The sequence below is a fragment of the Haliotis asinina genome, chromosome 7 (assembly GCF_037392515.1).
Source record: "Haliotis asinina isolate JCU_RB_2024 chromosome 7, JCU_Hal_asi_v2, whole genome shotgun sequence".
Taxonomy (NCBI): domain Eukaryota; kingdom Metazoa; phylum Mollusca; class Gastropoda; order Lepetellida; family Haliotidae; genus Haliotis; species Haliotis asinina.
In genome coordinates, this window is record NC_090286.1 from 32,063,427 (window position 1) to 32,089,276 (window position 25,850).

At 40.4% G+C, this 25,850-nt stretch overlaps 2 protein-coding genes across 10 annotated transcripts in view; one reads left to right on the forward strand and one right to left on the reverse strand.

Annotated features, from left to right (window-relative positions):
* LOC137291646 (microtubule-associated serine/threonine-protein kinase 2-like) overlaps nt 1–7,391 on the forward strand; it is a 187,744-nt gene extending 180,353 nt beyond the window's left edge. For all 5 annotated transcript variants that reach the window (XM_067823062.1, XM_067823058.1, XM_067823060.1 and 2 more), the window contains one exon: nt 426–7,391. In XM_067823062.1, coding sequence (XP_067679163.1) covers nt 426–1,376 — 951 coding nt within the window. In that variant the 3' untranslated portion in view covers nt 1,377–7,391. The remainder of the gene's footprint in view (nt 1–425) is intronic.
* Nucleotides 7,392–22,330: 14,939 nt separating this feature from the next.
* The window catches only part of LOC137290378 (alpha-N-acetylglucosaminidase-like), a 32,747-nt gene continuing 29,227 nt past the window's right edge, over nt 22,331–25,850 (reverse strand). For all 5 annotated transcript variants that reach the window (XM_067821271.1, XM_067821270.1, XM_067821272.1 and 2 more), the window contains one exon: nt 22,331–24,067. In XM_067821271.1, coding sequence (XP_067677372.1) covers nt 23,916–24,067 — 152 coding nt within the window. In that variant the 3' untranslated portion in view covers nt 22,331–23,915. The remainder of the gene's footprint in view (nt 24,068–25,850) is intronic.

Sequence of the window (25,850 nt, forward strand, 5' to 3'; positions counted from 1 at the left end):
TAAAAGCAGAGTAAAATCATACTCATTCACTGCTGAAGAGAATTTTTTATCCTTTTTACCTAATAAGAAAATCATTTATGTGTATCATGGAAAGACAATCATATATCTATAAAAGGTTGAGTGCAATAGTTCAGTGAACCTTGAGAATAATGAGTCACCCTTTGTCTGGTATTGTTCACATGTTATATAGACTCAAGAATAGTTAGACTTGTTAATCTGAAGGTGAAAGTGTTAAGCTGCTCAGTTTGTTCTTCAATAAATGTCAAGATGAGATTCATCATTCTGCTGTAAAAGCGTGGTTTTGATTTGGAGGTATATATTTTGGGAGAATAATGCTCACTATAGCCATGTCAAATGTCAATTTGTAAGCCTCTCTTTGTCGGATGTATCAGCTGAAATTCATGAAAGTTGTATCTTTTTCACAGGATGTGATTATCAACAGTCCAGCTTTTGAGGCAGGACTCCGCCCCGGTGACTTGATCACCCACATTAACGACACTCTAGTGGAGAACCTGTTCCACACTCAGGTGGTGCAGCTCATGAGCAGCGGCAATGTCTTCTACATCCGCAGCACACCCATTGAGAATACATCCATCAGAACCGGTGCTCGAAAGAAGGGGTCACATCCAGGAAAGATGGCGAGAAGATCTTTGAAGAAGAGACAGCGAGACAAGGGCGATAAGAAGAAGACCGGGAGGTCACTCCTGAGACGACTCAGCTCTAAGAAAGCAGAAGGTCACATGGCTCATCCTGGTTCGCCAGGAACTCCATCCCGGGCTCTTGGAGCATTCCGAGCTCACTCATCGAGTGAATGCACCCCTCCTCCCAAGTCAGGGCGATCGCCTCCCCTCACTATACCCTGGACTCCAGACACTTCAGCCAATATGAGCTCCAATAGTAGCTCTCCTGGCTCCAGTGCTCCAAACTCTCCGGCCAACACAGCTCACTTTGGTCGCCCCAGTTCCCTTCATGTTGTCAACAAGCATAAGAAGTCACAAAGCCTCAAATCTCCTCACAGGAGAAAGTCAGTTCATAATATACCCCTCTCGCCCCTTGCTCGCACCCCCTCCCCTTCTCCCCTTGCCTCCTCCCCAGCGCGCAGCCCCTCCCCTCTAGCATGTGTTCATGGCCACCAGGTGGGAAGCTCAAACATGCCTCAGCAGACCATCCCCTCCTACCTGAACCCCACAAGTGGAGGCCAGCCCTCAACCCCAACCACGAAGAAAACCCTGACTCGGCCGAAGAGCTGTGAGCCTAGTTCCCCGTTACTGAGGAGGGCATTGTCCCCTGACAGGCTGCATCCAAGTTCTGCTGAAAAACTGCCCGTCCAGAGGAAAGCTTCCCTTCAGGAGAGGAAAAACACTCTAGATTTGTAATCTATTTTACTGTTAACTAGTATGTTGTTTCAAAGGTGCTTAATAACTGTGGTTAACTGTGGTTGTTCATTCGCGAGAGACTGTGTATTATTCCAATATTTTCAACATGGAGTGTATTCTACTGTCTGAAACCAAACCACATGCTTGTCGCCGCCGTTGTTCATATGAAGTGCTGGGAGTTCTTATGAGGATTGGAGACACGACCATGTTAGCATGGTCCTGGTTGTACAGTGGAGATATATTTTGTATAAGGTGTATATAATCTGAAGGCAAAGACCTCGAGGAGTCCCCCTTGACAGGATGGGACTGGGTATGGGATGCAAAGATGTGCTGGACTCTCAGCTTCTACAAGTGCTTGAGATGTAAATTATTTTCTTCTCGGAGGATTATCAGTGACCAAACATTCCAAAAGAGTCTTTAGAATTATATCGTGCAGGTCTTTGCTCATGTGAATTGGTCGACTGTTGTGAAGATACTTAGAAGGAATATCAACGTTCTTGTGTAGAAACAGTTGTTGACCATAACAAATCAAATGTGATAGTCCAGTGCTGGATAGGATTTTTTAACAGATTAAGCAGGAATAGAAACTGAATGTGTTTATTGCTTGGACTTCCTGAACAAGCTGATATAGTTGACATTATCTTGATCTCAGTGGCATATGTGCATCAGATATTTTCATTGGTCAGCTTGCCATCATACGGAGTAACATTGTCTGTGATTGGTCAACAAATATATCTATATCATGTTGTCTCATTTAAATGCTAACAACAAGCATATTTAGTAATTAAAACTGAGTTTCAATTGCAAGAAAATGTGATTTAAGGTTACTGGTAGAAGATATAAATGATATTTGCGTTCTCACTTTTTAACTTTTGTTGTTCATCATGACGAGAATTGTGATTTTGTCAATGTTGAATCAGCTATTTTAGAATGAACATCATGTAGACAGAAAGCTGTTTATAGATGAAAAATTTGAATTCTTCAGTTTGATAGGAATTCTTCTTTCTTTATTTCCTCAGTGTACACTGCTTTAATTTCCCTGTCTCACTTAATCCATAATTGTATACTTTGTAAGTGTGCTATTCATAATCTATGTACCGTTTGATGGGCTTGCAGCTGAAGAAATGCACAAATTATGTCATAATTGTTCGATATGCGTAATATGATAAGGCTGCCATGAAAGGTTTCAAGACCTCTCTTGGTAACTATATACATACTGTGAATATTGTAAATCCTTTGTAAAGTGCTTGTAAGTATGTCATTTGTATAGAAAACATTACACCACTTGGCTTTGATTTCAAAGTATATGTAGTTTTTTTTTATCAAGGAACTATATTGTCATGTCAAAATATTTTTTCAACTTCAGTCTTATTTATGACTTGATGTTTTAATGTGTTTGGTGCTGATCATTCTCTTTTCATGACTGTTTATGTCACGTTCAAAAGTCATGTTTTGGAGACTTAAAATCACTTTTCATAATCAACTTTGTGGTTCTGGTTTGAGTGAGTGAGTGTATGGTATAGATTTGTTGAGGAATGGGGAACATTCCTCAGTTATCCCCCTTTACCAAAAGGTGGCGCCAAGTTTTTACACCATTGATGCTCATGGTTTACACAGTAATAAACTAAACCTATGTTTGTTTATCAATGACCATGAGATCATTAATGCAGTGTGTATGTAATGTAGATGAGGACAAATTTCTTTGATATGTTTCAGCTCACTGTTCAAGTCTGTCAACTTCCAGCTTCTGTAATTCATTCTTGTTATTCCGGAAAATGAAACCGTTTATGTGTAACTGTATTTCAGGCAATCCCAGTATATTCCCTCAAGTGTTTAACCCACAATTGTTGGACCATGACTACCGCTGCGCCTCAAGCAGGCGAGGGGGCGCAACTCCAGGAATGTTCCCCATTAGCAGCTGGGACATGAAAGATACATCCAGATAACTACAAATGAGTTGTTAAGAACCAGAGTGCCGTTGTACAAAGCAACCTAAATGTTGTGACAGTCAGGAGTCAATGTCAGGGTATTCGAGCACCTATCACTAAGAGCTCCTATCACCTTAGCTAAGTTTGACACCCTGAGCATGGTCATACAACCTCAGTGTATCTCACTCTACAGATTGACTGTAGTTGTGTGAAAAGTTCAGTTGTTTTAAATCTTTGGAGTATTACATACACGTCAAGTTTAAGTTCAGATACCATGTACATGTACAGTTCTCCATCTTTCGTCCAGCTGGATGGCAGAATGTACTTATTATCTAATATTCAAGATGTGTTAGGCCTTTGACAGTGTTTATATACCTGTGTATGATTTTTGAAAGAACATATTGGGAATAGGGATAACAACTTTCTAAAACAAAGGAGTGTGTGTTTGTGGTCCCAGCTGTTGGCTACTTTGTGTGACCCAGCTGTAGTGTGTTTGTGGTCCCAGCTGTTGGCTACTTTGTGTGACCCAGCTGTAGTGTGTATGTGGTCCCAGCTGTTGGCTACTTTGTGTGACCCAGCTGTAGTGTGTATGTGGTCCCAGCTGTTGGCTACTTTGTGCGACCCAGCTGTAGTGTGTATGTGGTCCTAGCTGTTGGCTACTTTGTGTGACCCAGCTGTAGTGTGTATGTGGTCCCAGCTGTTGGCTACTTTGTGTGACCCAGCTGTAGTGTGTATATGGTCCTAGCTGTGTATGGCTGTAGGCTTGACAGTGTGTCCCAGTTGTAGTGTCTATGTAGGCCAGCTGTAGGCTACAGTGTGTTGCAGCTGAAAGCTATTTAGTGTGTGCAGCTGTAATGTGTATGTGGTTCGAGCTGTAGGCTACAGTTCGTCCCAGTTGTAGGCTAATTACTTTGTTCAGCTGTACATGTGGTTCAAGCTGTAGGCTACACAGTGTGTCCCAGCTATGTGCAGCTGTTTACAAGTGGAATGAAAGAATATGGATGCATTGACATTTACCATATCAGGAACCCCATCAGTATTCACTGAATGTCTGAACTGTGATCTGTGCATCTCTGATCTACACATAGTCATCTAGAAGTTTACTCCTTGTTCTTTATGATTACAGCTTTTGATGATATTTATTATTAAGCGTTTGGATTCTGAGTCTTCTCTTAGCAAGAACCACTAGATTTGTCAGCTAAATTGTTCTTTGTAAGGTTGCAAACTGTTGCTTTCTGTTTACCATTGGCTATCGGTTTCAACCAATGGAAAATGCAAGTTCTGATGCGGGATACACGATGTATTTGATGTTGTAGAAATTCGTCCCATGGTCATTGCAGACGTTCACTTTGCTTATTTATGATGTTTGACATGTCTTTCAAGCGAATCAGTCACTGCCATGGTTTCCTGTTGTGAGGCCATTTTACACGGTGAAGGTTTCAACTCGGGGAGAAAAAAGTTCTGAAATTTTTGGTTTTGGTTTTTATGGCCAGGTTTGATTTTAGAATTGGTACGAAATACCATAGGTGATGGCATTTTAGTTAATATATGAAGAATATAAGACAGTTCCAAAGTTTTGGTCAACATAGTGATGCCCAAGGGAAGTATTGGTCAGGGTGGGAAAACAGTAGTTGTCATGAATTATACCAGAATATGGCTGCCAAGAGCTTTTGCTGGATCAAAGGAGAGGTGTTTTATCCAACTTATGAACTATCAAAACATGATTTAATAATATTTGTTTAATTCTGTGTATATTATTATTATTATAATTAAGAGTAATTCTTGTTGAACATATGTAGCTTGGACATATTTTCTAAACAAAATGCCTGGTGAATATGCAATGGTTACAGTGCCTGACTACTGATCAGTATGTTCTGGGTTTGACTGTCATCATCTGTTATTTAAAAAAGTTTCATTTCTTGTATTTGATACTTGAACTTGGGACATAAAGCTTTCATGCCTATCAAGTCTTACCTGGGGAAAAATGTAAACTTCCTAGTCAATTTTGAAATGCAGAAGTAAAACAAATGTGGAAAAAGATATAAAGAAAAACGTAATCCATTTTAGAGTGTCTTCGATGTGACGAACAAACACTTTAACCACTATGGTACCCCACCACCCCCTCCATCTTAGATGTTTAACAAAATAGGTCTCTCCCAAAAAGGTTTTTAGTATTGGCCATAAACCTGAATAAATGTCAGTTGCAGTTCAAATCAACACTTGTTCTTTGTGACAAAATATTCAAAGTGTGTGTTCAGTTTTAGCTTGATACATCTGCAAGTTTATCAAAAATTGATAAGGATCAACCTAGTCACCTTTAGTGAAAGGTTTGGTCTTCAGCAAAGGTTGACTGTGATATTCAAAGAGAATCTTTCCTAATCTACATTCGGTGACTTGTGCAGTGTGACATGGCCTGGCAAGGGGAGACAACCCTGTGTAACCATCTTTATTGTACACTGTTATTACCAGGTTTCTAGTTCATCATGTTTATGTCTTTCATTTCTGTGCAGTGTGAGATGCTCTGAGAAGGGGAGACGACCCCATGTAACCATCATTCTAGTTTACTGTTATTTACACTTTAGGTTCATAGTTCATTGTTTCATCTCTTTCATTCCTGTCATTACATGTTCATGTTGCTGCCATTGGGTTTTCAGTTGGTTTGATCAGCGTTAATGAGATATACATATATTTCAATTCCGTGTATTCAGTCAAGCTGTGTATTTTGGATCAGGTGTTAGTAATTTTTTACAGGATTTTTCTATTGTATTTCAGGTCAAGGAGAGTTAGTAGTTTGGGTATTTGTTCCCTGGACGAGATTTGTCAACTCATTGTAGATATTGTAGACAAATCTAAGTCGGTGGTTATATGTCTATCAGTGCTTCAGTGTCAGTCATTACACAGTTTCATTAGTGAGAGGTAGAGTTAATTTTGCACTTTTTCCTGCAATGAATTGTTTATTTTTCTTGTGTTTACAACATATTTATTTGTGTTTGGTCAATTTGGGTTTTGAAAATTTGAATATGTAGTAAGGCCACACCGATTTTACTTCTTGTTTTATGGATCTGCCCAGAATATGACGACCATTAGAAACCAATTTTCCCTGTAGAGAAAATTAAATTCTAATGTTTTATCGGACAAAAATGTAAACTAACACGAAAAAATATATTTGACTGTTTCTTTTTGTTTTTTCCCCCCATCTACACTTCATACATTGCCGAAGTACAGTACTTTAAGTATTTAAAAGGAATATTGCTTTGATTGGTGGGTTTTTTTTAGTTTTTTTATTTCAAATTTTTCTCCTGCGTGTACGTTTTCTGAGGACAAAACTCAATAAAACAATAAATAAACTGGTCTGGCCTTAAGGATGAATGTTTGGTGTGTATCGGTGTGATGTGCAGGGAGAACGATTTCTTTCTTTTTGAGTAAACCTGTGACATTTTAGTGATCTTCGGTGTCACGTTATGGGATGTTTTAGTCTCAGATTGACTTATGATGAAGGAAAGGCAGAGAAATCAAGGCCTGCCCAAGATGTGCTATGTTGAGTATTAATTGTACTGAGAAATGGCATAAAACTCTGACCTTGGTCACTCAATGAAAACAATAAAACGTAACAATTTTATGAAAGAATTCAGTTTCTCTAAGTGAAAGTTTAATTATGATTTACAACAATACAAGTTTTTTATTTTCTCATTTTATGATTATCATTGCATTTTTTGGTTTTGGGTATTAACGCTTGGAATTCATTATACGAGTTAATAATTTATTGTCTCAACTGAAAAACTAGTGCGATAAGTGACCAATTTAGGAAATTCTGGGGATGATAAACTCAAAATCTCATTTTTCATCTTTTGTAATTTTAATTTCCTCCATGTATATTATTCTTACTGTACATTGTAAATAACACGCTTATTGCCAGTGTTGTCGCAAATCACTGGCCTTGTATGAATTTTGTATCATAATGTGTATAGAAATTGACGAGTTGTACATAACATTGTTGCTGCCTATCTTTGGCATGTCATTGACACTGATTTCCTCGCTGCCACTGGAACATCGCTCCGTCATTAAACTGTGTTGTTAATATCATTGACATGCATTGTCTGTTATCTGTTGCCTTATGAGGATCACTTGATCATGGTAATTGGTGTTGTTTAATGCTGTAGACATCAACGTATCAGCTACTTGTATATGACCGTGATCTGTAAATAATCAAGTCCATTGATCAAGACAGTCAAGTGATTGACATCATGAGCATCAATGTACACAATAAGGACACAATGATATGCATTAACCATGGTATATAGTCTCATGCAACTAGTTTGGCATGAAATGCATGTGGACTACCTACTCACATTGTACATGTAAATCGCCGTTTTTATGCAATTGTATGAAAGAATCTGCCGCTGTTACAGGTTATTGGCTCCCTCCCTCTGCAAGCTGTCAGCATTCTGTTGTTTTTGTTGACAGTTACATAGACAGTTTCTTTCATACAAATGCTTAAAATCGGTTAGTTAGGTTCTCTGACAAAACATCCACTTGCAAAGTTTGAGATCGACTGGATCACTGGAAGAGTTATTTACAAAAAACGGGTCCATATGCATTTCATGCCAAACTATAACATGGGTTATCGAAGACCAGTTCTAGCCCAGATCTTCACCAACTCTCAGATCCATTCTGTAAATAATCCAGTCTGGACCATACCATCTAGTGACTGACATCACGGCAGTGTACAATGACATACCTACCGATAAAGTAACCTTTTCAGATTTTGTCTGCCCAATATTGTAAATGTCCTATTGTGACAAATATTCTGAAGACTCATTCCGTCTCAGATGTTCACAGGCTAGCTTGGTAGCCATGCCCTGGCCTGATGATGACCCATGGTTTTTAGTTCTTCAGGGGTTTGTATACACTATACCATCCATGGATGAGCAATCTGATGTTGTGATAGGGGCACAACAGTGACATTTCTCATTCATGAGCGAGTATAGTTTGAGAGCGTTTAGTAATATTCAGCAATATCACTGCTGGGGAAAGACACGGTACCCATGTCTGGACTCGAACTCAGTGTGATGAGCGAATGCCTTAACCACTAGGCTCACCCATCACAGGACATTTCTCATACAACCTGCTTCAAGCGTCTGGTTCACATTGAAATTCATGCAGGCATTTCTTAGATTTTATGGACTCGCCACTGACTCCTTTCATTGTTATATTTTAAGCACATTTACATCACGAATGCACTGTAAGTCAGCTCTACTGGGAACATTCCCATTCATGCACACATGTTAACTACATTTCATTGAGTATGTTATGTTTATTAGTTTTCAAGCTAGACTGCAATTTATCAGTCCGCCGACTATACCCATGCAGATTCGGGTTGGAACTGATCTTCAGTAACCCATGAGTGAGTGACTGAGTTTAGTTTTGTGCTGCACTCAGCAATAAGTAACCCATGCGTGTCCTTGGAGGTGTCTAATGGGATCAGGTGGTCAGGCTCGCTGACTTGGTTGACACATCCTATAAAAATTGTGTCCATCGATGCCCATGTTGTTTATGTAGACTTGATTATTTACAGCCAGCCGCAATATTGCAGAGCGCAACATAAAACTAAACTAACTCGCAGTCCTTGCATATGACTGTGCACATATCTTAACAAGCTGTTGTTTGGTTTTTGACCGCAGAAACAGTCAAAGCATGTTATCTTATAATTTATCTACCTTTCCATATAAGTGTATATTTGAACTGACACCACCAATTAGATACTGGTATAACAGTTTTAGTCATGATTTCAGTCAGTATTTCTTGAGCATTATTTTTGGCGAAATAGTGTGTGGACAAGTTTGGAAATTGGACTACTTCACTGTGAACTTACCTTGTTACAAACGTATGGGGTGAAAAAGGTCCGGCTAATTTATTTTCCCATAGATCAGCACTGCGCCAGTTACCAACTTCTTCTTGTCATAGGACGGTGGGGTAGCCTAATGGTTGCAGTGTTCCATCACCATGCTGTTCCATTTCCAGGGTTCGATTCCCACCATGTGTGAAGTCCATTTCTGGTGCCCACCGCCATGACATTACTGGAATATTGTTAAAAGCGGCACGGTCTAAGAAACTGAGTCTCAGTGTTATTCGTTACGCTCCACCACTGAGTCTAACAGTCCCTAGTAGAAGGTCGCGTCAGGTAACCTTTGAGCGACCTGTGACCGTCCAATGAAACGCGAGAAGGTTGAAAAGATTTAACCAATCAGACAACAGCTACTACTTAGTGATCGGAGGGACTTACAAAATATTCAGATTCTCCACAAACAAAAATCCGCACATACCACTGGTATTTGACACGCAGTATATACGCTTTGGGGTTTCTGTTGACATTGTTACCAATATTTCCACAAGATGACATCCTTGAGTATTGCCAAAAACACTAGTTTCAGTGACTGTTTACTCCACGGGTGTTTGTATTGCTGAAAATAATACGTCCTGATTCCAACAAGCGTACACTGATAACCACACACATATAAAGAAGGAACGCGCATCAAGTTGTCAAACATCCTACTCTCGATTATGGGCGAATTCTGGATGGGATATTGTGGAATATTTTCTGTGGATTCTTATTGAAATAAAGCCAGATAAATTCTCTTTCAAATAAATCCAAAATTATAAAAATCGGTGCACTATGTACTGAGTAGCATTGCTTGGAACTCGGGAGAAGACAACTTTTCCATTTGTTCGCCAAAAACCTGCCTGCGAAAATAATCGCCTCTCGGAGATGAAATACTACGTATTTCACTTAAAAGCATTTATCAGCGAAAAAACACAACTCTTCCATAATCACTAGATATTCCTGCAACCTCTCAACTGAAACAGGTTATTCTTTTACCTGCAATACACGACTATATTTCATCCTGGTTCCCGGGTCTCTCATTAATATTGAATATATATTGAATATTTATATATTCCGGTTGATGCACTATATTTGTGCATCACCCGGCAGCGAGCGTATGCGAAATAACATTCGTAATCGTTCGGGTACGAACCTTTTCGAGATAAAAAAAATCAAAAGGTATGTGCGAATGTCCACTCTCGCGATTTCTGATTGGTCAGTCTCAAAGGTTACCTGACCCGACCTCCCATAAGGTTTTTGTGAGACTCAGTAGTGTAGTAATTGTGTGGCTTTCGTCTAATGTTATTGCGTGGTTGTTTAACACATCCCTCAGTAATATTCCAGCTATATGGCGGTGGTCTGTATATAATTTAGCTTAGACAATCCAGTGATCAACTGCATGAGCATCAATCTACGCAAATGGGGTACTATGACTTGTGTCACATAATTCAGCGAGCATGACCAGCCGATCCGTTAGACGTCTATTATCCCAGAAGATCAATTGTGAAATAATGTATGTGAAATAAGTAAAGGTTTTCGAATCACAGTATTTCCCGCTAATGTGGAATTTTGTGCCCTCGATATTTGAACATCAACCCATGGGCCCTGAGGGACCAGGGAACAACGTATTTATCTTACCGAACACCTCATTTACATTAAACTGTTTGGAGAATTGGTATCGGATCGTACACTTCAGCAAACCTGTGTGATTCAAACGATTCGAATCTTGCATCTTGCTGCTTTTCCCACCGGCATTGCCTTAGTATAACTGCTGCGATGTAATTCCTCTTCTTAGCATTCACAGGGACTAGATTTGAACGTTTTGTCAAACTTTATTTATCAGCATTGCCTTAGTATAACTGCTGCGATGTAATTCCTCTTCTTAGCATTCACAGGGACTAGATTTGAACGTTTTGTCAAACTTTATTTATCAGGATGCCCGGCAAATCTTTTCGTAGCCACAGGTAGATTTCGCAGTCGACACAGAAAAAAACAGATTTAGAGTTACCTCCCTTCTGTCGATTTGCATTCGCATAACATCGGCAATTTCCGTGCATCATGCGCGATTCAGTGAGTTAGTGAGTTTAGCTTTTACGCCGCACTCAGCAATATTCCAGCTATATGACGGCGGTCTGTAAATAATCGAGTCTGAACCAGACAATCCTGTGATCAACAGCATGACGATCGATCTTCGTAAATGGGAACCGATGACATGTATCAACCAAGTCAGCGCGCCTGACCACCCGATCCCGTTAGTCGCCTCTTACCTGATTCAGCGTTATTTGAGATAAAGAAGTACTTCCACGAAGTGCCGAGTGAGTTGCCATTGGTAGCGGGTACATTGCAAGGATACTGACGAAGTGAATGGGATGACACAGGTGTTCGTCGTCTGCTTGCGGATGGATGATCATCGGGTTGGTTAAGAAAAACGTTCGTCTGCTTTAAGACCGTCGATTTAGATGCCCAAGGAAGGTTGATGAAGAACTGAAAATAATAGAAGAGTTCGTAGCCAATTAGAAAACAACATGTATGTGTGAGGTACGGTAAACGTGAAGCTTGCCTCCGTTGTGTACAGGGGAGAGCGCGAGCCGAAAATCGGATCTGATCCGAAACTACTGTTGAAACGCGCGGCTCGTGCGCGTTGTACCAGTTTCAACGTCAAGCCATGGATCGCTTCATTCAGGAAACGTGACGGTCTCCCAGCTTCGATGAAATAAATGTCAGTGTTAGTTGAGATAGAGGGGTCCTACCAGGATGTACCGAGTGAGTTGTCATTGGTAGCGGGTACATTGCAAGGAGTGAGTGAGTGAGTTTAGTTTTACGCCACGATCAACAATATCCCAGCCATATGGCGGCGGTCTGTAAATAATCGTGTCTGGACCAGACAATCCAGCGATAACAACGTGAGCAGCGATCTGCGCAATTGATAACCGATGACATGTGTCAACCAAGTCATCAAGCCTGACCACCCGATCCCGTTAGTTGCCTATGCACGACAAAAATAGTTGTCTTTTATGGCAAGCATGGGTTGCTGAAGGCCTATTCTACCCCGGACCTTCACGGGTCTCATTGCAAGGACACCAGCGAAATGAATGGGATGACACGGGCGTTTGTCGTCTGCTAGCGGATGGTTGATCATCGGGTTGACTAAGAACGGTCGTCTGCTCTAAGACTGTCGATTTACATGCTCAAGGAACGTTGATGGAGGGTAGGGTGGGGGCACAGTCAAACTGTAGTGCCAGTGGGGTTGCGCAGCCTAGAGAATATGCCCAGTATTATATGTGAGCGAAACCACATTTGCGCTACAGTTTGTCGGTGGGGGGGGGGGGGGGGGGGGGGATGGTGTGAAAGCTGACATGTGTCTCGTCATGTTGATGTTTCTAAAACTAGAAGATACGTAATGCAAAAGACGGTAGTCCACGGAGCTTATCTGGTAAGTGGGGAGGTGAGCCGGGTGGTGGACATTGAAAAAAAATAACTGAAGAACGCTTAGCCAATCAGAAAACGACCACGCGCATGTGCGAGGTAAGATAAACGTAAAACTGGCCTCCATTGTGAACGGGGAGCGAGCCGAAAGTCGGATCCGATCCGAAACTATTGTTGCACCCACGCGTTCTACCACAGGCAAACTGTAGCGGAAATGGGGTGCGCAGCATAGAGAAAATTACTAGTCTTCTTACATGCGAGCGAAGCGAGCATAGGTTGGCAACGTACGTTCCTCGCTTCAGTTCGACAAATATTTTTCATGTCAAAATAAAATCTCGCTACCATCAAAGCACAGGCACACTGTAGCGCAATGGGGTTGCGCAGCATCACTCGCATGTAAGAAGACTGGTCATTTTCTCTATACTGCACAATCCATTTGCGCTACAGTTTACCTGTGTCTCACATTTACAACCTTATGTTGAACAATTACTCACGTGAAATATTTTTTTATTCAACATTTTAAGCGCAACTCGCGGTAGATCAGATCTTCGCCTCCATTTCCCCCCTCCAGCTTCCGTGTCAACGGAGTGAACGAACAGGAGGGTCTTATTATTCTGTTTGGAATATTTAGAGAGTAACCCCACGAAGTACGAGTAATTATGGGAAATATATCCCGAGTGAAAGTAATGTTAACTGCCCCGAGCTTTAGCTTTACATAGGATCTCCTCGCCGGTGTGGGTAATAATTACAGTTACCTCCCCTGCATCATTCACCCATTACGCCAGAAGTGTTTTTATGTAGAATAAATGTTACGAAAATTCTGACAATAGCGAAATGGTATTTCTTTTTAATTTCTGCTTATTCATGTTCAATCACTCCATTCAGCTGGAAGCTGGCAGGGGTAATGGAGGCAGGGAGCCTATATAGAGAGTGTGTTATAGAGTATCCCTGATGGAGGCGAAGAACGATCTGAATACCATGAGTGGCGCTTAAAATGTTGAATATAACATATTTCACGTGAGTAATTACTAAACATGGGTTAAGAAATGTGAGAGCACAGCCAAGTGAGGAAATGAGAGTGTACATTTGATGGTGGCGATATTTTATTTTGACATGAAAAATATTTGTCGAACCGAAGCGAGGAAAGTGCGTTGCCAACCTTTGCTCGCTTCGCTGGCATATAAGAAGACTAGTCATATTCTCTATGTTGCGCAACCCCAATTGCGCTACAGTTTGCCTGTGGTTTAACGTCAAGCCACGGATTGCTTCAAGCAGGGAAACCTGTTAGGGTGTAAGTCATCTCTGGCGTGATCTACGGTACCCACGCCACACGGAACTACACGCCACATTTCTTCACAGAAGCATCGATTCAAAGACTATGACGGGTTTGACAAAAATCATTTTGTTCTTCTTTTTCCTTGACTTCCTTACCGACATCGGCCATAGAAACAACAGCAGCATTGTACTCCATGGTAGTGACCTTGTATACTGGTTTGCGGGGTCAAACAACAGGGTGTATTTCTTCCAGGAGAATGGTGAGTTCTTATGATTCATATATTTCGCATGTCATCGCTGAATGTCGAGTGTGGGTAGTGGTTTGACAATTGACCATCTAAATACAAAACTCCGAAACCACACGCCCACAGAGCTAATGAAATCTTTTATTAATACAATAATTTCTCCTTTTCTCAAAGCTGAGTTGATATGAAAAATTGCAAGCTAGGCTTGCTAATTATATCTCGATTATTTTGATGATGTATTTACCCTGGAAATTCCTTGTTGGGATAGCCTGGCGCGGTTAAAGTGTTCATTCACTCTTCAACCAAAGACCCGGCTTCAATTCCCTATATCGTTACAAAGTGTGATGTCCATTTCTGGTGTCCCTGTCTGATATTGCTGGAATATGAGAAAAACGGCGTATCATAGTTACGTTGATAAGGCGCGTGAGTGTTTAAAGGCGCTGTCATCGATTGAAAAAAAGAGGCGACTTACGGGATCGGGTGGACAAGCAGGCTGACTTGGTTGACACATGTCATCATATGCCATGTGTGGAATCAGAACTGACAGTGTTGAATCTCTGAATAATTAACCCCGCCTTGGTCTACACAGAAAAGTAGAACGAGTTCCGCGCCATAAACAAGTCGTGTCTCTAATCCGATCCGATCCGATCCGAAAATAACGCCGAACAGTATGTCTCGTCTCGTCTCGCGATATCGCTTTCTCGTTTCTAATTATAAAATTAGAGGGTTCACGTCGCTAGTATTGACTAGCGTAAAACTCAGCGACAGCATGTAACGCCGCATCACTTGTGGTCCGTCAAAAGAGAAACTTTGACAAGAAGCACCATGGAGAATCTGATAATGATCTTTTTGCTGGTAGGACTATTCTTTTCCCAAAGCTTTCTTACTGACTTGGCACTTGTGAACCCTGGTGAGACAGGATTTCATGGACAGTTTCATTCAACAGGATTCACTTGTTCAAACATCAGGATATACGTTTTCCAAGATAAAGGTGAGTTTATTCTCACCGCTGTATTCATAGATTTGGAGTATCAATAACGAATGTGAAGAGTGGGGTACTCGTTGGACATCTGACTTACGGGATCGGGTGGACAAGCAGGCTGACTTGGTTGACACATGTCATCATATGCCATGTGTGGAATCAGAACTGACAGTGTTGAATCTCTGAATAATTAACCCCGCCTTGGTCTACACAGAAAAGTAGAACGAGTTCCGCGCCATAAACAAGTCGTGTCTCTAATCCGATCCGATCCGATCCGAAAATAACGCCGAACAGTATGTCTCGTCTCGTCTCGCGATATCGCTTTCTCGTTTCTAATTATAAAATTAGAGGGTTCACGTCGCTAGTATTGACTAGCGTAAAACTCAGCGACAGCATGTAACGCCGCATCACTTGTGGTCCGTCAAAAGAGAAACTTTGACAAGAAGCACCATGGAGAATCTGATAATGATCTTTTTGCTGGTAGGACTATTCTTTTCCCAAAGCTTTCTTACTGACTTGGCACTTGTGAACCCTGGTGAGACAGGATTTCATGGACAGTTTCATTCAACAGGATTCACTTGTTCAAACATCAGGATATACGTTTTCCAAGATAAAGGTGAGTTTATTCTCACCGCTGTATTCATAGATTTGGAGTATCAATAACGAATGTGAAGAGTGGGGTACTCGTTGGACATCTGACCAACTGAGTGACCACATGCATCTCGATACCAGGGTGTTACAAAGCACCCTTAGCCTGCCACTAAGTCCCTGTTAATTTGTGTGCGTGTGCGTGTGCGTGTGCGTGTGCGTATGTGTGTGTGTATGTGTGTGTTTTGTTTTGTTTTTCCTTTTGTGTTTGAGAAAATGCAGAATCGGTCACAAAACATGAGGCTAAGACAACTGTCCTCAAGAATGTGCAATTCATAAGCGAGGTAACGGTAATGTCAAAAACAAATGAACTTACAGTTGTGTGATTGTGTGACGCATTTTCATAAACATGTCAAATTTGGACTTACATTACACTGAAGATGTTTATTATATCTGGTCACAGTGGGGAAAGTTGGTATCCTAATAATACCGTATAACTAGCGATGAATTTCAATAATACAAACAAACTTGTTTTAATCTTCAAGGGCATAAACTGACTATTAAGTCACCTCATGAATAATGTCTCCTGTAGACAATGAAGGCTGCTATATTGACCAGTCGCATTATTAGCAGGATAAAAAAAACCCGCCGTAACCACATGTTCTACACAGAAATGTAGAACGAGTTCCGCGTCAAAAAGTCGTGTCTCGAATCCGATCCGATCCGATCCGAAAATAACGCCGAACAGTATGTCTCGTCTCGTCTCGCGATATCGCTTTCTCGTTTCTAATTATAAAATTAGAGGGTTCACGTCGCTAGTATTGACTAGCGTAAAACTCAGTGACAGCATGTAACGCCGCATCACTTGTGGTCCGTCAAAAGAGAAACTTTGACAAGAAGCACCATGGAGAATCTGATAATGATCTTTTTGCTGGTAGGACTATTCTTTTCCCAAGGCTTTCTTACTGACTTGGCACTTGTGAACCCTGGTGAGACAGGATTTCATGGACAGTTTCATTCAACAGGATTCACTTGTTCAAACATCAGGATATACGTGTTCCAAGATAAAAGTGAGTTTATTCTCACCGCTGTATTCATAGATTTGGAGTATCAATAACGAATGTGAAGAGTGGGGTACTCGTTGGACATCTGACCAACTGTGTGACCACATGCATCTCGGTCTCATAAATCCAGATCAATGTTGTAATCTGTCATATGGTATGGCTCGGACCTCTGAATGTAACAGGTCTTTATCTGGAATGTATAAAAAAATGTTTGTTTTTTTTTTAGTTTGTTTTTCTGCATCTTTATTGCCATTTAAAATTTCAATATTTTACATACTCCTGTTTGAAGCCTCATGGGGGATTACCAGGTCAGATATGCAACCATGCAATATTTTTCTAAAGCCCGTATTAATGACATGTTACCCTACATCGGTATACTAAAAACTTGGTTGATAAAATTACAGAGTTCATTACTTCACTATCACGGATCATAGAATATTCTCAGGTATGAGTGCCAATAGAAAAAAATATCTACTGTAATTATACAAGTATAACTAAAGTAGAATAACAGTCAGCCAAAATGAAATAAATAAATAAATAAATAAATAAATAAATAAATAAATAAATAAATAAATAAATAAATAAATAAATAACGCAGCGAAATACTAGCAAATAAAGCAGCTTTAGAATATGTTCTTCGGTAGGAAGGAGTCATAATCACACATGAGTCAGTACCCAGCCTCGTATAATTAAAAAACAACTGTTACATTTAAAGATGTCTGTAAGATAGTTCTCACTGTAAACAAAATCAGTGTGATATCAATGTCCGATCCGATCCGAAACTGACGTCACTGAATAATATACTAGGAAATACTCGTGTACTCTGGAACTAAACGCTAAACACCATGATAGCCATGTTCAAAGATAACGGTAAGTGCCTTTTGTTTCTATATTCATACATACTGATTGTGAATATGAAATGTTGAGTGTTGATAGTGTTTGGACAACTGACCACCTGACCACCTGACCACAACTTCCTAAAACTAAACTACCAAAGAGTTTTAAAATGTGTTCTTCTTGTTTCTGCCTAGCTTAACGCATCGTGGACGTTGCTATTGTAAGGCATTGTCCTCATCAGCCGTTTGACCACAACAATCCTAAAGTGAATTATTTCCTATAAAAATGTACAGTATGAATACAATCGCGATATTTGAAGAGCGAAAGCAATGACTACACAGATAAATGACCATCCATTGCGATATTGAGCTGTATATATTATAATCATATTGATCGTTGTCGTGTTAATAGACCCGTGAAAGTACCCGGAGTAGAATAGGCCTTCAGCAAGCCATGCTTGCCATAAAAGGCGACTATGCTTGTCGTATGAGGCGACTAACGGGATCGGGTGGTCAGGCTTGATGACTTGGTTGACACATGTCATCGGTTCCCAATTGCGCAGATCGATGCTCATGCTGTTGGTCACTGGATTGTCTGGTCCAGACTCTATTATTTACAGACCGCCACCATATAGCTGGCGGCGTAAAACTCACTCATTCATTGTAATGTTAATAAAGCGTATATAGTCCGACAATGTATCAAAATTATTACTTCCCGTGCAAGCACTTTGAAAACGAAAACGAAATGTGCAAAGGGCGACAACTGGTTGGGAGAGGAATGTTGAACAGCTCGTTGTACAGAGACTGCTACGAGTATTTCATAATAATCGAAACACGAGAGGCTAATATAAGTAAACTTAAACACATTTTGTACATTTGTGTACATTTGAATGCTCAAAATGCATTTGACTCCCATTGAAAGAAAATAAATTATGAACGTATTTAGCAGCAGATATTCGACACGAGGTAGATCTTCAGTTACAGCAGGGAGACTATATATTGATTATCCCTGGTTATAACAAGCACTGTTACCCAAGGTGAATGGGTTGATAATTTTGAATCTCTTTTCATCTCTGGTCATATGTGTTTTACTGGTGGTCTGGGTTGAATGTCGACATTGTTTGGTTCACTGATCATATCTGTTTCACTGCTGTATTTGAATCTGATATCATGTAAAAACCTAATCAGCGGGCGTGCCTACACGATCCCGTTAGTGGCTTCTTACAACACGTATTGGAATGAGGATATTTATGGATATCAACTTCTTTATTAAGGGAACACAACGTTTCGGAGTTTTCTTCATTCTTATGTATTTCACTGCTAAATGCCCTTCAAAGACTTAGCACATATTGGTTGGCAAGTTGTCTGAACAGAACGTATGTCTAATTTTGTCTCACTTAATCTTGCCTGGCTAGTTATCCAATGCCGGACCTTTGGGGGTCGCTGTACCTCTTAAGACAGCCAGAGAGACAAGAACATGTTATGGTAATAGTCGGCTCCTTTGACTTTGTAGAGACGTTGTCCAGTGTTGTGCTTGCTGGAATTGTTCTCCTCATTCTCAAGACCTTTGACCTCGTGAACTTTGACCGAGGTTGTCCTCATCATGTTGCAGTGCAAGAGACAGGTGAGTGTTTTAAGCAGTGTTACAGTTTACCTTTTCAGAATTCTGTTTCCACTGACTGAGTATGGTTTCACACTGCTTTTACTAGTTCTAGCAATAATCCGGCAATATCGTGGTGGGGCACACAGGTTCGAATCTCTGTTTGGACAATAATTTTCAAAACTATAAATCTTGACTTTTGCAATCGTATAACGTTTTTAGATGCTATAATTTTTATATGTTTCAAATTTGAACGAAATCGGTGAAGAAATGGATTTTGTAGGAAATTCTACCACAACACTCATTACGTAAATTACACATGTATTTTGTGTAATGATTGTAGCTGTCGAATTTACACATGTATTTTATGCAGCAAGTGTAGTGGTAGAATTTCCTAAAAAATCCCACCCACCTCAACAATGCTCATCACCCTCTAGACCCATAAAGGCCTGAATACTGGCCTTCAGCAACCCATGAGTTAGAGGCAACTAATGGCTTCGGGTGGTCAGGCTCGCTTGCTTGGGTGACACAGGTCATCGGTTCCCAGTTGTGCAGATCAATGCTCATGGTGTTGATTGTCTGGTCCAGACTCGGTTATTTACAGACCTCCTCCATATAGCTGCCGAGTGCTGCGTAAAACTAAACTCACTCTTTGATCACCTGGAGGCAGCAGTCCTACCGCTAGAATATTGCAGCACTGAACAACATAAATTTACTTTATAAGTTACAGTGGCATATTGGGTATTTAAATGGAAAGAATAAATGTACAATTATTTTCTTTCAGTGCATACCTACCAACCCCATGGTCAGTTGGTCTGTGGGTGAGTGGGCCTCAGGTTGGAGTGACAACTGTACTCATGTGGGACATATGGACTGGAAACTAGATGACCAGAAAGACATCCTCTAACAGACCACGAAGACATTCCCTAACATTTGACATGAATTTTCAGCTTATTGGCATATTAAAGATATAGACATAGTTTCATATTATATATTGCTTACCTGCTGATTAGTCATGCTTTTTATGAACTTAATCCCATAAATGCATCCCATAATTGCTTTGAAACTACCAGATTCATGCACATGAAGGCTGATCACAAACTTACACTAAGTCTAGTTTCACTAGTGTAATTATAACCACCTATATTACTTCAGGCAACTGTTCTACACTAAATTTGGCAAAATATCCCATACTGTTTAAAGGTACTGACTACTCATGAACTGATGTTTTGTAAAACAAATCTGTAACATTGAAAAGATGATTGTCAGTTCAACAAATGATAAAATTCAGTAAAAATTGGTGAATACCAAAAATATACACCAAAAGTGCAGCTGTTCACATGTACAATATTTGCACATGCTATTCAGCAATTTGATGCATGATCCTCATAAAGTCATCAGCATAAGGTTTGCAGTTGGTTCACCCAAGCTAGTGGAGACATCAGACATAGATATAACCATATAACTCCCTTAAAACACTATATGTTAGATAGATAACACACAGTGAATGTTTTGTGAGAGTTTAAACTTTAGACAGGAAGTATAGGTTATCTCTGAACTGTTCTCATCACCCTGTCATTACTATTATCCTGCTTTAAAATGGCTTTTGTGGAACTTAAACCATGTACTTACTGTTATGTTGTACAGCTGTGTGGCTGAATGTTGTTTTATGCCAGTGACCAATAATTCAGCTACATCATGGCTGCATGTGAGTCATACCTGTGGCTGATAACATGAGCAACTAGCATACCACTAATTATTGTGTTAAGCAATAAGATCAGGTAAAAACTGTAAATACCAAGCGTGCCTGAGAAGGGGGAAGATGGAGGGAGTGGTTGCAAGGGGGAGTCCTGGGATTTCTGTATTGAGAAAACATATCTTTATCTTTTGTAAATCCACATATTGTTTTATTTCAAAATATAATCATTTTACAAAAAATATGTGCAACCATGTATTTTTTAAGTTGGATGATTTACTGTTTGCTACCAGATTCAATAGTGATGTTTTTGAAACATTTTCTTGGACAATGCAATTTTTTTACCTAGCCCTAATCACTTCAATATCAAATAATTGATCCATTACAAATGTGACAGCTAATGTTCCAGTTGCCATAGCAACCCAGGCCAGCTCATGTTGCAGTACAAAAAGGAATCCTTTTCCTGTCAATTTACTTGTTATTTTGTTTTCACCTTTTTATACTAATAAAACATAAAACAATGTGTTGTTTTGGTTTCTTGTAATTAATATCATTTTATGAAAGGGGCAAATACATTTTCCCCTCCTAAATCAACCATTTAAATGGCTTCAGTCTGGTACCACAAGACTTGGTATAAACATGCAGTGTCTGTAAGAAAAACTTAAAATATAAAAATAACAGAACAAAGGTCACATATCTGCATGCTATACAACCAGATCTAATGATCACATTTGTGTGTTACATAAAAAGTCTCACAAACATGTGTAAATGCATCCTATCCTATTGTACATCTTATTACAAGATCCCCCCAATGTATTTGTAATTGTGTCTGTACATAATGCGGAGATACTAACCGTGAATCAAAGGAAAGAAGAGTCATGCCTTGATAAAAGCATGGTGGGATGGTGGGGTAGCCTAGTGGTTAAAGTAATGGCTCATCACTGCGAAGTCCTTGGTTTGATTCCCAACATGGCTATAACATGTGAAGCCCATACTGGTGTCCCCTGTTATATTGCTGCAATATTGCAAAAAGCAGTGTAATACTAAGCACACTCGCATTCCTTTTTCCACATTGTACAATCATATTTATTGTTTTTGCTATTCTTTCCTTCTGAAATTTAACTGTGAAGGTCCTGGTTAGAATAATGACCTGCAGTATGCCATGCTTGTTGTAAGAGGTGACCAACAGGATCGGTGGTCAGGCTTGCTCACATGTCATTGGTTCCCATTTGCGCAGATTGATGCCCATGCTGTTGATCACTGGAATATCTGGTCCACACTCGATTATTTAAAGACCGCCGCCATACAGCTGGAATATTGTTGAGTGCAGTGTAAAGCTAAACTCACTCACTCTCTCTGAATTCTACAATATACTTAAATGATTGAGGTAATAATAAACCAACACATTTGAGGTAATGATGCAACACCAGACATTTAGAGGTATCACAGTTTATTCCAAGGAATGTACACACATTGAAAATTGATCTCCTACAACACCTGTTAAAAATGTACAAAATGCACATGATCATAGATGACTAATTCGAAGCCCCAAAACAAAAGCATACAAAAATATTCCTGAGTGCATGTGCAAGTAGTAGTGTCGCAAACCCTCAATCCAAGAACTACTTGGGTGACCATCGCCCTTCATGTCATATTTATATACATTAGAGTATTGCCACACATCCAGTACAAATACTGAGAGTTACACGCTGGAAGAGTTTTGCTCTTACAAATCAAATCCTCTACAGCATATCATAGGCATTATGAGTGACCATCACGTGGAGAATCAAACCCTGACCTTACACACACTGAGCTAACACCTTCACCACTTAACCATCCCACTTGTCAGCTTGTCGGAGGCGTTATGGTATCCACATTAAGAAATGGAAGGAATATGGCAGAGAAGTCAGGTAAGTACAAACATTTGCCAATATGATGAACAAGATACTAGTAATATCATTAACATGAGAAAAGAATCTCAGACATACAGGCCAGAAATGAAATAATCATATTCATAAATGTGTATCTACAAAATGAAAACATAAACCCAAATGGAGCCCAAAACAATTTGAGGACTTGGCAAGTTTGACCTTTGCATTATGTTGATATTTTCACGGTCTCACTATATCCATTCTGTATCAGGCAGGTAAATTACAGGTAGTACTGGTAACTTTAATTGTCTCGCAGGTAAAATATAGTTAGTACAGGTAACTTTCATTGTCAGATTTCACTCAGGTAACATTTCCACCACAGCTGCCATATTATTGGAAGAAAATAGCCGCATATTCTGATCAGGACCCACAAGTTTTTGTGGTTCTCGTTCCGTAGGTCCTGCAGTTTCTCTGGGTTAGGGTCAAATACTGACTAAAGATAGTGAATCTGGCTACTCAGTCTGCTGATAAGTTGTTGTTTGCTGTCAGTGACAGGGTTAAGATTGTCGGCTGCAATATCTGATGGTGCAACCTGATTACTGCTCTTGGTTGTACCCTAATGCAAAAAGTGAAAAATAATGAAATTGTACCCTATGGGCTATCTATCTTTCTCCCACTCCACCATGGTAATATAACTGTCAAGTGATTGAGTAGATTTTAAAACTTGGAGGAACTTGGTTTTTCTTAACCTCAAGATATTATTTGTTTTTTGAGTATTATTCAGGTGATGGCAAGTTTCTTGATAGTAAATGACACTCACATGTACCGAGGTGTTTTCAGTGTAATTAATAATCAAAGAGAAACAAGCTACTTCAAGTGTTACCCTTTCATAGAAATGATATATATCTCTTGGCCTATCCATGGAAGTGAAAGTAGAATGTCATCTTTGAGCATGACAACATGAAAAATGGTGTTGTAAAACTTAGTATAAAAATATCCTTTATAGTGATGAAAATCTTGCACACATTTGTGACTTTATGAGAGCCTTGAAGAATGCATCACACATATCCACCACCCAATAAAACTGTATTTTCATACAGGACGATGTTAGAGCAGTTTGGGAGGTTATGTATTCACAACCTCATGGTCATTGAACAAGAGCCCGCCCCCATTGTCTTGCTTGCAGTTTTGAGGAGGCAGAATTTCTGTCAGATTTTCTTGGGAACTGGGAAAAGAACTTGGACTTAGTTTCTGACCGATACTTCTCGTGAAATTTGGCAGCTAGCTCCACAGAACTTCCTGTAATAAATTCCAGAAGTAAGAATTAGAGAGTGATTATTTTTTGTTGCATTCTCCAATATTACAGCAATATCATGGAAGGAAGTTTGTAATATACTTTGGACCAGACAAACCATTCTTGAAAGTATGAATTTATTAAAATCTAAATATTTTAGATATTTAAATACTTACCTTACCATAGGTCTTATGCATATTACCTCAAGCTTCGCTAGTAGAGATCAGACAGACGTTGATTCGCCATTCCCTGAATGGCTACCTCATGTAATCTACGGATGTAGTCACGGAAGTGACGTGATCTCCCTACTCGCGTGAACGCGAGCCATCCCAAAATTCACTTTTACTGGCAGCAGGAAAGAAAGGTCTGAAGAGTCCAAAGTGGGGAGGAACATCCAGCGTTGGGAGGGAGTCACCGCCCTATGGTAAGGTAAATATTTAAATATCTAAAATATTTAGATTTTAACAAATTTTTAACTTACCTTACCATAGGTCTTATGCATATGGCTTCGACAGAGAGGACGGTGGTGTGGACTCCGGAGGACCTTCAACTCTTCAGCAGACCAAGCACATGCACAGGAGACCCGGGAGACCAATGCCAACGTCACATGGCAAACCTGGAAACAGGACAAAGGATAACCCAAGGGAACTCCAAAGAGAAACCGACGCACCCAGGGGGTGAGGTTAATCTTAAGACCAAAGGTAAGAACAACATAATTACCTAATGGGCGGAAGGCCGGGTGAGTTGCTGTGCAACCACCAACGGGCCAAAAGACTGAAGCCCCTCCATGTCCTCGACCGCCAAGTCCCTCAGGTAGTGTGAGGCAAAAACAGTGGTCGACTTCCAAAAACAACCCTCCATAATCTGTGGCACCGTACAGTTCCTGTGGAGGGCCATAGTGAACGCCAGAGCTCTAATTTCATGGGGGTTGTTCGCCGTCGGATGGGGGAGTTTCTTGGCATCGTACGCCGCCAGGATAGTCGTACGAAGCCACAGAGCAATAGTGTTTCTATTTAGTTCCCCCTTGCAAGATGAAGAAAAAGGGATAAACAGTCTTTTCCGGGAATGTCTCTTCAAGGCAGACCTCTGGATGTAACATCTAAGAGCCCTGACTGGACACAGGAACTCCTCCTCCGTATCATGTCGTCCCAGGATGGCCGATAAAGGCGGGATGGAGAACTGTCTATCCGGTTGACCGGGAAGCTGATTCTTGGCAATGAAGTCCCACAGCAAACCCAAGTGGACTCGGCCATGCCTAGCTTGTTCAAAGCACACTTGTGTGACATCCAGGGCATGAATCTCACTAACTCTAGCTGCCGTAGCTAGGGCTAGTAAGAAAACCGTCTTCCTGGACAACAGTTCGAAAGAAGCATCCTCTAGGGGCTCATATGGGGGTCCTCTCAAGTGTTGCAAAACGACATTTAGATCCCAAGCAGGAGGGCGGAACTTGACCTTCTGGTCCTCCAACTTGAACGCCTTCAGCAGGGCAACCAGTTCTGGAACTTTAGAAATCTGAAGATCCGTCTTGACCGCCAAGACAGAGTTCAGCGCTGACAAGTAGGTACCCAACGTACTCCCTTTCAGATGCTTGGAATTGCGTAGAAACATCAAAAAGTTCGCCATGAACTGTGGGGAGGCTGTCATGGGATCCTGTGATCTCTGAGCACAAAAGTTTTCAAATGAGCGCCACTTGTCATCATAAAGGGATCTGGTGGATATCCGATGAGCTCGGGCTATGGCATTCGCCACACGTGAGGAATAGCCTTTCGCCCTTAATGCCTTCTGTAA